This window comes from Tursiops truncatus, chromosome 9 (assembly GCF_011762595.2).
Source record: "Tursiops truncatus isolate mTurTru1 chromosome 9, mTurTru1.mat.Y, whole genome shotgun sequence".
Taxonomy (NCBI): Eukaryota; Metazoa; Chordata; class Mammalia; order Artiodactyla; family Delphinidae; genus Tursiops; species Tursiops truncatus.
In genome coordinates this window covers 100,785,010-100,797,429 of record NC_047042.1, presented here as the reverse complement: position 1 = coordinate 100,797,429, position 12,420 = coordinate 100,785,010, and the positions used below count along the sequence as shown (strand labels likewise).

The window sequence follows — 12,420 nt, the reverse complement described above, 5'->3', positions numbered from 1 at the left end:
AGGGCCCAGGACCTGGTGAGTCAATATAGGGCAACCTCTCAGGGCTCAGAACAGATGGAGAAGGCCAGATAGTGTGTCTGGAGAGGCAAAGAAGAACTTTGGCACTGATGTTAAACATTCATCTGTCATTATGTGAGCACCTACACACTTCTTTACATTAAAAAGTGTCCTCATACCCTGAAGAGCTGGGAAGCATTGAGCCACTTGCCAAGCCCAGGTTACCCCTGTAGCACTCATTCTGTGATGACTCGGACAACAGAGCCATGTCTCTCGAGGAAGGCAAGTTGTTCTGCAAAATTCCATTCATCGCAACTTCCTTTAATCCATCCCATTATCATAGCATGCTGTGTTAGCCAGGATTCCCTATAACACAGCCTGAGCAAAGATGATGTGCTCACGTTTGATTGCAGGTGCAACCTTAAGGAAGCAAGAGTGACAGGGAAAGGAGAACAAGGTAGGGAAGAGGGGAAAGAAGATAAAAGGTCATGCTTTTCAGAGCTGGCTACACTTTCACGAAAAACACACCTAGTTGCTTAGTCATAAGAGATGTTATGGGAATGTCTAGAACCTCTGCATCTCGGAACCATTCATCTGGGAAGGAAGTGGGAGGATGCTGGCTCCTTGCATGTACCTTCCCTCGTTGATCAAAGTCATCCCACGGGGCATTTTCTCCTCACGCATCAAGGCTGCGTCACCAGCACTTCTGGGCAGCCACGGGGGAAGACAGATCTCACGCCCACAGCCTGGCACCTCATCAGAGTTCTGAAGTGGGAAGGAACCAAATTCTCTATGGATCCATTGGTCAGCTCCAAGCCTTGGATGTTACCTGCCCCTGTGCCCACTATCACAGGACAGGAAGAGAGATACCTACAGCCCATTGATAGACGACCACGTGGCCACCATCACCAGGGAAACAAATCTCAGCCCTCTCATTCTTCCTCTGCTGCAGGACCAAGACAGAGCATCACCTGGACCATAGAGCTGATGCACCCAAGGCCAATTCTCTTGACACTCCCATTCCATTCTCAGCACCCAAAACACATTATTATCATGCACTACCCAAGCAAAGACTATAGACGTTCATCATTGCCTATAGAACTCCATTTTCACCCAAGATGTGTGTGGGGGTCTATGTGATATATCCGTGTCAGTGGGTCCCCAAGACTACTCTCGAACTTGATGATTCACTAAAAGGACCCACAGGACTCAGGAAAAGCTGGTATCCTCGTGGCTATGGTTTATGATAAAGAAAAGATACAGATTAAAACCAGCAATGAGAAAAGGTCGTGGTTGGAGGAACCAGCCCCAAGCTTGCAGGTGTCTCTCCCAGTGCAGTTACAGGGGAACACACAACTCCCAGCAAGTGTGTGACAACACAACGCATGCGAAGTGGTGCCAACCAGGGAAGCTCACCTGTGCCGTGGTGTCCAGGGTTTTATCGGGTCTGTCATGTAGTCCAGGCGGCACACCTACAAGGCAAAGAACAGCAAAGATTGCCAGCGAACTACCAGCAGCCAGGAGAGGGGCCTGGAACAGCTTCTCCCAACCAGCCTCAGAAAACAGCCCTGCCAACACCTCGAGCTCAGCCTCCAGACCTGTAAGACAAATCCTCTCGTGTAAGCCACCCTGTCCACCTAGCAAACCAACACAGCTAGGGTGTCTACTGCAGGGTCCCCGCCTTGCACAGATGCTTTTTCTCATATCAAGTTTTCTCCCTGTATGAGTTTCCTATGGCTGCTGTAACAAATTATCACAAACGGTGAATTAAAACAACACACATAGCTTCTTTTACAGTTCTGGAGTTTAGAAGTCGAAAACCAGGACTGGGTCAAATCACGGTGCTGCTAGAGCCACGCTGCACCCAGGGCTCTAGGGGAGAATCTTTCCCTTGCCTCCAGCTTCAAGGGCTCATTCCTTCTGGAATGAGCCACAGCAACTGCCTTCAGCGTCAAAGCAAGCAGCATAGCACCTGCTTCCACTGTCACGTTGCCTTCTCCTGCAACCTAACAGGCTCCCTCTGGCTCCTTCTTACAAGGACGTTTGGGATACATTTAGGGTCCACCTGGATTATCCACGGTAACTGCCCCATTTTAAGATCTTAACTTAATCGTATCTGTAATGTCCCTTTTGCCACATAAGGTTAACATCCACAGGTTCCAGGGATTAGGAGCTGGGCATCTTTGGCAGGCGTTATTCAGCCTTCCACACTTCTCCCCTGAGCTTGCAAGGAGATTTTATTATGGATTAAAGACCTAAATGTAAGACCTGAAACCATAAAACTTCTAGAATAGAACAGAGGCAGAACACTTTTGGCATAAATCATAGCAATTTTTTTTTTACCTGTCTCCTAAAGCAAAGGAAATAAAAGCAAAAATAGGGCTTCCCTGGTGGTGCAGTGGCTGAGAGTCCGCCTGCTGGTGCAGAGGACATGGGTTCGTGCCCCGGTCCGGGAAGATCCCACATGCCGCGGAGCGGCTGAGCCCGTGAGCCATGGCCGCTAAGCCTGCGCGTCCGGAGGCTGTGCTCCGCACCGGGAGAGACCACAGCAGTGAGAGGCCCGCGTACCGCAAAAAAAAAAGAAAAAGAAAAAAGAAACAAATGGGATTATGTTGATTTTTAAATGCCAATCTCACATTCCTGGGATAAATCCCTTTTGGCCATGATGTATTATATATTTATATATTTTTAGATTCAAACTGCTAAAGTTGTGTTAAGAACATCTGAGTTCATCATGTCTATTGGTCTGTGGTTTTATTTTCTTGTATTGTCTTTTTCTGGTTTGGGTAGCGATGTAATACTGGACTTTGAGAATGATTTGGAAAGTATTCTCTCCTCTTCAGTTTTCTGAAAGTTTGTTAAGAATTGGTATTACGTCTTCCTTAAATTTTGGTAGACTTCACCACTAAGGCTATAGTTTCCTTTATGTGAAGGTTTTTAACTACAAATTCAATTTTTTAATAAACGCAGGGTGATTCAGTATATCTACTCCTTCTTGGGTGAGTTTTGATAGTTTGTCTTTCAAGAAATTTACCCATTTTTATCTAAGTTGTGGAATTTGTGGATGTTTTTGGCATAAATTGTTCAAAACCTTCTCTTATCCTTATCATGTAGGATATTTCCCTTTTATCCCTGACACTGGTAATTTGGGCCTTATCTCTTTATTTCCCAATCAGTCTTGCTAGAGATTTATCAATTTGGTTGACCTTTTCCAAGAAGCAACTTCCAGTGTCACTGATTTTCTCTCTCGTTTATCTGCCGCCTAGGTCGCTGATTTCCGTTCTTATCTTTATTGTTCCCTTTTCGTCTGCTTAGCTGGAGCTTCCCGTGCTCTTCTTTTACTAGTTTGCACGCTAGGAAAAATCACGGATAAAAACGTGACTTCTGCACGATATGGAAAACACTCTTCTGTCGGCCGCTTGCACTTTGTTCATTCATTGTTACAGCCACATGCTTTGCAGCAGAACAAAAGATATTCCCTGCCAAGGCGGACAAAGTTTCCTTTAAGGTCAAATTGGACATGCTCTATGTCTGGTCATTATCAGCCTCCATCTTCAGAGAATTTGTCCTCATTACCTACCTATAACCTTAAACCTAGATTAACTCAAGATCCCCTTAAACGTTTGTTAGAAGAAATCTTAGAATATGCTTTTGCAGAAAATCATGCCTGTCCCCTTAGAGTTAGGAACAATGTTTGCATAGAAAATTGAATTCACTTACCAACTTGCTATAATTAACCCAGTAACTTTGACCTAACCGATCTCTTCCAAGTAACATTGCCTCTATGTAAACTGAATCCATTCTCTTGCTAGCTTACAAAATCTCTCATATTACAGGTCTAGATCTTTCTTCTTGCCAGCTATGCAAGTAAAGTTAAAATGGAAGCGTGAGCATTCATTTTGGAAAGCAGTGGGAAATATTCTTCACAGCTCACGCCTTGCCAACAGGCCCCTGGGAGAGGCATTCGGATCGGATGGTAAAGAGTCCTCCACTCGTTGGGCAGTTTTCATTTAAGCTTTGGAATCCTCTGAAGCCCGTGCACGTGGGCTGATCCGCGGGACGGCAGGGAGCTGCCCGGGCTGCAGTGCTTAGGGCGCGACAACACTCCTGGGTGTGCCCTCACCCCTGTGAGACCCCCTGCTCCTGTGGTCCCCGGCTCCCTGGGATTCCCGGTGCTGCACGGTGGGACTGGCTTCTCTCCTGTCCTGCTGCCTGCCTGAGAAAAAGTCAGGAGATCATCAGGAAGCTCTGGTTCCAGGAAATTACACAAGGTTTTCTCTTTGCTTTAAATTTGATGTTATAAAGAGATGTGAGCAAGGAGAAATCAATCGGGCAGCCTTTGCTGGGAGTCAGGGGGCCAGGGAGTCACGTGATGAGGAGACTGTGGCCTCATCTCTGCTCTGTGGGTGCGTCGGAGCTGCAAGGAGTCACAGCACCATCTCCTTCTGCAGCCCAGCTGTTTTTTTGAAGTACAGTTGATTTACAATGTTGTGTTAATTTCTGGTGTGTAGCAAACTGGTTCCGGTATATGTATACACACATTCTTTTTCAGATTCTTTTTTTTTTTTTTTTTTTTTTGCTGTACGCGGGCCTCTCACCATTGTGGCCTCTCCCGTTGCGGAGCACAGGCTCCGGACGCGCAGGCTCAGCGACCATGGCTCACGGGCGCAGCCGCTCCGCGGCATGTGGGATCTTCCCGGACCGGGGCACGAACCCGTGTCCCTGCATCGGCAGGCGGACTCTCAACCAACCACTGCGCCACCAGGGAAGCCCTTCAGATTCTTTATCGTTATGGTTTATCACAGGATATTGAATACAGTTCCCTGTGCTATACAGTAAGACCTTGTTGTTTATCCATTCTCTGTATAATAGTTTGCATCTGCTAATCCCAAACTCCCAATCCATCCCTCCCGCTCTCCCTTCCCCCTTGCCAACCACAAGTCTGTTCTCTGTGTTTATGAGTCTGTTTCTGTTTTATAAATATGTTCATTTCTGTCATATTTTAGATTCCACATATAAGTGGTATCATATGGTATTTGTCTTTTACTCTTTCTGACTTGCTTCACTTAGCATGATAATTTCTAGTTGCATCTATGTTGCTGCAAATGGCAATATTTCATTCTTTTTTATATTCCATTGTAGATATATACCACATCTCCTTTATCCATTCATCTGTCAATGGACATTTAGGTTGTTTCCATGTCCTGGCTATTGTGAACAGTGTTGCTATGAACACAGGGGTGCATGTGTCTTTCTGAATTATAGTTTTGTCTGGATATGTGCCCAGGAGTGGGATTGCTGGGTCACATGGTAGCTCTATTTTTAGTTATTTCAGGAGCCTCCATACTGTTCTCCATAGTGGCTGCACCAATTTACATTCCCACCAACAGTGCAACACCACTGTTTGATGATGTCATCGTGATGTGTCAGTGATGTCACAGTGGCCCTTCTCTCCTTCGATTCCCCCTTCCTTTCTCTGTGATGTTTTCCTTCATCCACCACCAGTCACCCCCCTGTCTTCCCCAGGGTCGTCTGTTTCTTTCCAGCAAGCCCTACAGACCTCTACAACCAAAGGAAGCCACACGCATATTTCTTTATCCCTTTCATTTTACAGGGAGCACCTCTGACTAAAAGTTATCGAGCTACAATGAGCCAGGAATGTGCACCTTTTGAATTCTCAGACAACCCTATGAAGCAGCAACGATTAGGACCTCCATCTGACAGGTGGGAAAGTGAGGCTCAGAGGAGGTGAAGTAACTCACCAAAGATCTCTTGACCAGAAAAGAAAAGGTTGGAATTTGATCCCAGCCCCACTCCAGAACCCCACCTCTTAGCGCCCACACTGTGCGTTATGCATTTTCATTGTCACTTAATGTATGCTATTGTTACAAATAATAGTGGGAAATGTTATATTGATTGTTAGTAGAAACATGCAGAGGGACACACCTAGGACCGCCTCACCTGCCATTACTTTTCATGGGAAAATCTGCTGCAATGTGTGGCTTTCCAGGAACATGCCTGTCTCGGAAAGCAAGGACCAGCTGTGTCTGCGTTTCAGCCCCACAGCCACCCTGCAGGTCAGGCCCAGCCAGGGCCCTGTTATGGAGACAGACCCGGCAACACTGGACTGTTGGAATAGCCAGGCGTTGGCTGACACGGCACACGACAATTGAAATACAGAGAAACCAAGCCAATTCGCAGTCGGGCTGACGTCCCAAGTCACCATCCTGATGCCATAACCCCAGATCAGAAGGTCAGTGTTGCCCTGAGTCTGTCAGACGGCTAACTACCCACCTCGCAACATCCTCGGGGGACAGGGGACAGGTGGGTTTGGAAGAAAAGGTGATGGAGAAGACCTGGAGGAGGTAAGCCAGCCGGGGCCTGGGGTGGGGAATGTCAGGGTCGCTCAGGGCATGGGGTCCATCGAGAGAAGCCACCACATTCCACGTCATTCATAACAGGCCACAAACTCACAATGGGGTATGACTGCTCCCCAAAAGTAAGGGAATCCATGGACTATATTTTTGGAATGGTGGTCCATGCCTGCTTTGAACGTGACCTCCTGGAATACGCGAGCACTTAAAAGCAGGCCCCATGCATGGGGGACACGCTGACACACCCACAGCCAGGAGCCCGGTGCCCGGCCACCCAGCGAGGGTCCAGGAGCTCCGGCTGGGCCAAAGCTGGAGAAAACCCTCCCTTTCTTCACCACATCACCACGAGCCCCTCAACTCCGTCCTCCCATCCCCTGCCCCGCAGCTGCCTGCAGATTCCCCAAGGCCCATCTCCCCACCCGGAGGGTGGCAGGGCTCGACCTCCCCTGGGCACCTGCCCTCCCCCGTTCCCTCCCCTACCAGCCCTGCCCCTCCTGCCTCCTGAGCAATCACTGGTTCCCAGGACACATCCCTCACCACCAGGTGTCCCGAGGCCTTCTCCATCTCACACCGCCACATTCAGATCGCCTCCTCCCCCTGCCGACCTCTGCTTCCCCCATCACACTGTCCCTCTCCCTCCCCAAAAGTAGAAGCAAATACAGTGATGGGGACTCAGGGAACCTGGTGGCCAGTTTTAGGGACATAAATAAAATAACGAATCACAAGAGGGGGCAGTGGGAAACATGCTCTTCGGTGGCCTTGTCGGGGGGCAGGGGGAGGGTCTCTGAAACCACCTTCTGAGTGACAACTGCCCAGTGACTGAGCGCTTTAACCAGGTGACTGCAGCCAGACACTTGATCGGCTCTAATTTTACTCCCGACATACTTCATGGGGAGAGAGAAAATAAACAGTCTGATGAGAATCTTTGCACCAAGAAGCTGTCTGTTCTCAGAATCTCTTCAGAGATTTCCAATAGAAAATGCTAGAAGGATGTAATTCTACAAGGAAGCTGCACGGTTGTCTTATCTGAGAGCTGGTCAAGTAGATGCACAGTCTGGTCAGAAACACAGGCTCTGTGAGCTTCTCTGATACTGCCAGTAGTCCCCAGGGTCCCAGGGCTGCGGGTGACGGATGGGGCGGGAGCTAGGCACACACGGCTGACTTCACTCCCGCGCCTGGCCTGCCCTCCCAGCTCGGCCTGGCTGCTTCTTACAGATCCAGTTCTGAGTAGATCATCCTGAAAAACAGCTTGAAACCAACACACCGTCTGCGGCTCTAAACTGGAAACTTTGGACAGAATTTAATTTTTTAAAACAGTTTAGGGGCTTCCCTGGTTGCGCAGTGTTTGAGAATCCGCCTGCCAATGCAGGGGACACGGGTTCGATCCCTGGTCCAGAAAGATCCCACAGGCAGCGGAGCAACTAAGCCCGTGCACCACAACTACTAAGCCTGCACTCTAGAGCCCGCGATCCACAACTACTGAGCCCACATGCCACAACTACTGAGCTCATGTGCCACAACTACTGAGCCCACATGCCATAACTACTGAGCCTGCGCTCTAGAGCCCACGAGCTGCAACTACTGAGCCGCGTGCCACAACTACTGAAGCCCACGTGCCTAGAGCCCGTGCTCCGCAACAAGAGAAGCCACAGCAATGAGAAGCCTGCACACCTAAATTAAGAGAAGCCCACGCACCGCAACGAAGAGCAGCCCCCACTCTCCACAACTAGAGAAAGCCCGCGCGCAGCGACGAAAACCCAACGCAGCCATAAATAAATAAATTTTTAAAAAGAAGAAAAGAAAACCATTTAAGTTACACTGGCAGACAGTTGCCAAATGTCTGCAAGAAAACCCACAACTTATCCCTAAAGCTCCACGCACCCCTCGCCTTCGGCAGCTGCCCCCCACTCCCTCCCCCTCCCGTGGGGGAGATCTGTGGGGAAGCCCGGTCCACGCTGGGTCCTCGCTGGGGAGCCGGGTGGCTCAGCCCCAAGCGGGCTCCCTGGAGAAGGCGGGGGAGGGGCTGCACGGCACAGAGCGCGCGTTAGAATCACAGATGTTAGACGTGGTTTACTTTTTTCCACCAGAAAAGATGTCATTGACTGCAGGCTTGACCAAGAAGTTTCTTTTAATTCTGGAAAGGACACAAAAGAGTGATCTGGGTCGTGCTTAAGAGCTTGGAGCAGAGGCGCTGAGCACGGGGCCTCCAGCTCCGGAGAGAAATTAAGGTCCAAGGGAGGGACATCCTTTATGAGGGAGACTCTGGCCGTGCATGTGCATCTGTGGGCAGAGGCCAGGCCGGCAGCCTGGCAGTGCTGGCCACCCAGACTCCGCTTCTCTCTTCCTGGGCTTATGGGTCACGATGCTGACCTGTTACAGGAATGAAATTCCACACGTCTCTTGCATGGTTTGGGGAAGCATGCATACGCTCTTGCAAATTATAGGGATTTAGGCACAGATATAAATATAGACCAAGACACCCTCAAACATGGGGCAAAGGGGAAAGAAGGACTTCACACCCCGCCAACTGTTGGAGATCAAACTGGGTCCTCCCTGAAACGCGTATTTCGGAGCCCTGACCCCAGTACCTCATGACGTGGTCTTATTTGGAAATAGGGTCTTTACAGAGCAAATCAAGTTAAAATGAGGTCAGTAGGGGAGCCCTCATCCAAGATGGCTGGTGTCCTTATCAAAGGCGGAAATCCGAACACAGAGTCAGACGTGCATACAAGACAGGCAGACATGCATTTATGTGGCGATCAAGACACGTGTCTACAAGCTGAGAAGAGAGAGGCCTCTGAAGGAACCAACCCAGCAGACACCTTGATCTGGGACTTCCCACCTCTAGAACCAGGAGACAAGAAATCTGAGTTGTTTAAACCACCCAGTCTGTGGTAGTTTTTTGTGGCAGGCCTAGAAGATGGATACACTGGCATATAATAGGCCCTCAATAAAATCTGAAGATGAAATAAATCATATAATGGTAACTACTTGGAAAACTCCCAAAAGGGACGGAACCCCCAACTACTACGTAATCCTTTTTCCTCCCTCCTGGAGCAAGTGACACCAACAGAGCTGATGGCAAGGTCCACCCAGGTGCCAGGCTTCTCCAGGAAGACAGGCCCTCATCCAATGGAAAATACGAACACATGTTTATCTCCTAATTACCGGCCCTGAGGAAGGGAACCCTGCTTGCATGCTCTTTCTGATATATACAGATTAGAGAGAAAAGAAAGCGGTAACTGGATTTCTCCAACATTGACAATCTCTCCCCTGAGAAGTCACAGATTAGGGAGAGATGCACCCTTTGTCCTCCGAATAAGGTAAAGAGGTTGTCCTTGGTTTTCACCTCAAGTCTCTAATGGCTAAAAACACGACAGAAATGGAGAGAACCCCTCTGTGGTGCTGCTGGTGAGGGGGCCAGGCTTCTGTCTGCCCGTCCTGTGAGAAAGCCCCTCTGCCGTTGCTCTGTGTGCCTCTGCGTGCACCCCCAGGGCAAAGCACTGCTCAGACAATTCTTTTTTAAAGATTTTTTTTTATGTGGACCATTTTGAAAGTCTTATTGAATTTGTTACAATACTGCTTCTGTTTTATGTTTTGGTTTTTTGGCCACGAGGCATGTGGGATTTTAGCTCCCCGAGCAGGGATCGAACCCGCACTGTCTGCATTGGAAGGTGAAGTCCTAACCACTGGACCGCCAGGGAAGTCCCTGCTCAGACAACTCTAAGTCACCCCCCCCCCACCAGAGGCAGGGCCGAGAAGCAGAACAAGCTGGAAACTCTCCGACCACTGCCCTTGGTAGAACATATAGGGCCTTCCAAACACATGAGCCAGTTTCTATATCTTGGTGTCTTAAAATTTCTCTCTGTGATTAAAAGAAGTCAAAGTGTGATCTGGTCCAGAGAACAGAGGCAGCCTCAAATATGGCGCACCCTAGAACAACTGGCATACCCTATGACCGAGGCATACCTTAGAACCACTGGCACAACCTATAGCCAGTGGCATATCCTATGACCCATGGCACACCCCATGACTGATGGACTTACAGGGGCTGTATAGGAATCCACAGGAGAACGTGTGGAGTTTTGTGATACACACCGGGGGTCTGGTAGCATTAAGGAAAGGAGACATCCATTCATAGGAGGTGGCATCCCAGTTGTATCTTAGAGGTCTGGAGGCATTTGAATCAGCAGAGAGGAGCGATCTGGACCTCCAGCTCTCGGTGGGAACCCTGCCTTCCCACCCCCAGTCGACGCTGTGCTACAATAATGGCCTTTCTTGCAGAGAAACATGCTCACGTTCCTCTGCTGCTTGCAGTCCTTCCATGGCCTCCACTGGCTCCAGGGTGAAGCCCCGAGCACGGCAGCCAAGGCTCCATGGGTCCTGCCTGGTCTCTCCACACCCGTGCCGGGCCATCCCAACCTCTGGCTGCAGTGCTCACCTCCCTCTGCACACCAGTCTCTGTGCCTTTGCCTCTTCATTCCAGGCCACCTGGGGAACTCCTACATCCTTGAAAATAATAAAGTCCCATTCAGATTGATGTGACCACCCCCCCCAAGAGGGGAAAATCCTCTCTCCCTATTCTCTGGCATGCACACCTCTGCACTAGCAGACCACACAGCCATCACGTGATCACAGGGCTGTCTCCTTTGTGAAACCATAAGCCACTTTGTCAGAATGGGTCCTGGGAGGCCAAGTCTGAGATAGAGATAGAGATAGAGATGGAGATGGGGATGGGGATGGGGGGGATGGGGGTGGGGATGCGGTGGGGATGGGGATGGGGATGCGGTGGGGATGGGGATGGGGATGGGGTGCGGGTGGGGATATGGTGGGGATGGGGAGGGGGATGGGAATGGGGTAGCGGTGGGTATGGGGTGGGGGTGGGGTGGGGATGGGGATTGGGGTGGGGGTGGGGATGGGGGTGGGGGGATCGGGGTGGGGATGGGGTGGGGGGATCAGGGTGGGGGTGGGGGTGGGGGTGGGGATGGGGATGGGGGTGGGGGTGGGGATGGGGGTGGGGGTGGAGTTGGGGGTGAGGGTGGGGGTGGGGATGGCGGTGGGGATGAGGGTGGGGGGGTGGGGATGGGGTGGGGGAATCGGGGTGGGGATGGGGTGGGGGGATCGGGGTGGGGATGGGGTGGGGGTGGGGGTGGGGGGGTGGGGGTTGGGGTGGAGTTGGGGGTCGGGGTGGAGTTGGGGGTGGGGTGGGGGTGGGGATGGGGGTGGGGTGGGGGTGGAGTTGGGGGTGGGGTGGGGGTGGGGATGGGGGTGGGGGTGGGGGTGGAGTTGGGGGTGAGGGTGGGGATGGGGGTGGGGACGGGGGGTGGGGGTGGGGATGCGGTGGGGATGGGGGTGGGGGTGGGAGTGGGGATGGGGGTGGGGATGGGATGGGGGTGGGGATGGGGACGGGGGTGGGGAGGAGGGCGGGGGTGGGGAGGGGGGCGGGGTGGGGGGTGGGGTCGGGGATTGGGGGTCGGGGTGGAGTTGGGGGTGGGGGTGGGGTGGGGGTAGGGGTGGGGGTGGGGATAGGGATGGGGTGGGGGTGGGGGTGGGGATGGGGATGGGGTGGAGTTGGGGGTGAGGGTGGGGATCGGGGTGGGGGTGGGGATGGGGTGGGGGATCGGAGTGGGGGTGGAGTTGGGGGTGGGGTGGAGTTGGGGGTCGGGGTGGAGTTGGGGATGGGGGTGGGGGTGGGGATGGGAGTGGGGATGGGGGTGGGGACGGGGGTGGGGGTGGGGATGGGGGTGGGGGTGGGGATGGCAGTGGGGACAGGGGTGGGGTGGGGGGATCGGGGTGGGGGTGGAGTTGGGGGTGGGGGTGGAGTTGGGGGTCGGGGTGGAGTTGGGAATGGGGGTGGGGGTGGGGATGGGGATGGGGATGGGGTGGGGACGGGGGTGGGGGTGGGGATGGGGATTGGGGATGGGGGTGGGGATGAGGGTTGGGGTGGGGGCAGGGTGGGGACGGAGATGTGGGGGTGGGGATGAGGGTGGGGATGCGGCGGGGATGGGGATGGGTTGGGGATGTGGTGGGGATGGGGATGGGGGTGGGG

The 12,420-nt window shown here is 51.9% G+C and overlaps 1 protein-coding gene across 1 annotated transcript in view; it reads right to left on the bottom strand.

Moving 5' to 3' along the window:
* Positions 1 to 305: 305 nt before the first annotated feature.
* Positions 306 to 12,420, bottom strand: part of ACTR3B (actin related protein 3B) — a 103,145-nt gene continuing 91,030 nt past the window's right edge. The window contains exons 12-14 of the mRNA XM_019930282.2: positions 1,414 to 1,469; positions 632 to 762; positions 306 to 417 (exon numbers count right to left, since the gene is read on the bottom strand). Coding sequence (XP_019785841.1) covers positions 681 to 762; positions 1,414 to 1,469 — 138 coding nt within the window. The 3' untranslated portion in view covers positions 306 to 417; positions 632 to 680. The remainder of the gene's footprint in view (positions 418 to 631; positions 763 to 1,413; positions 1,470 to 12,420) is intronic.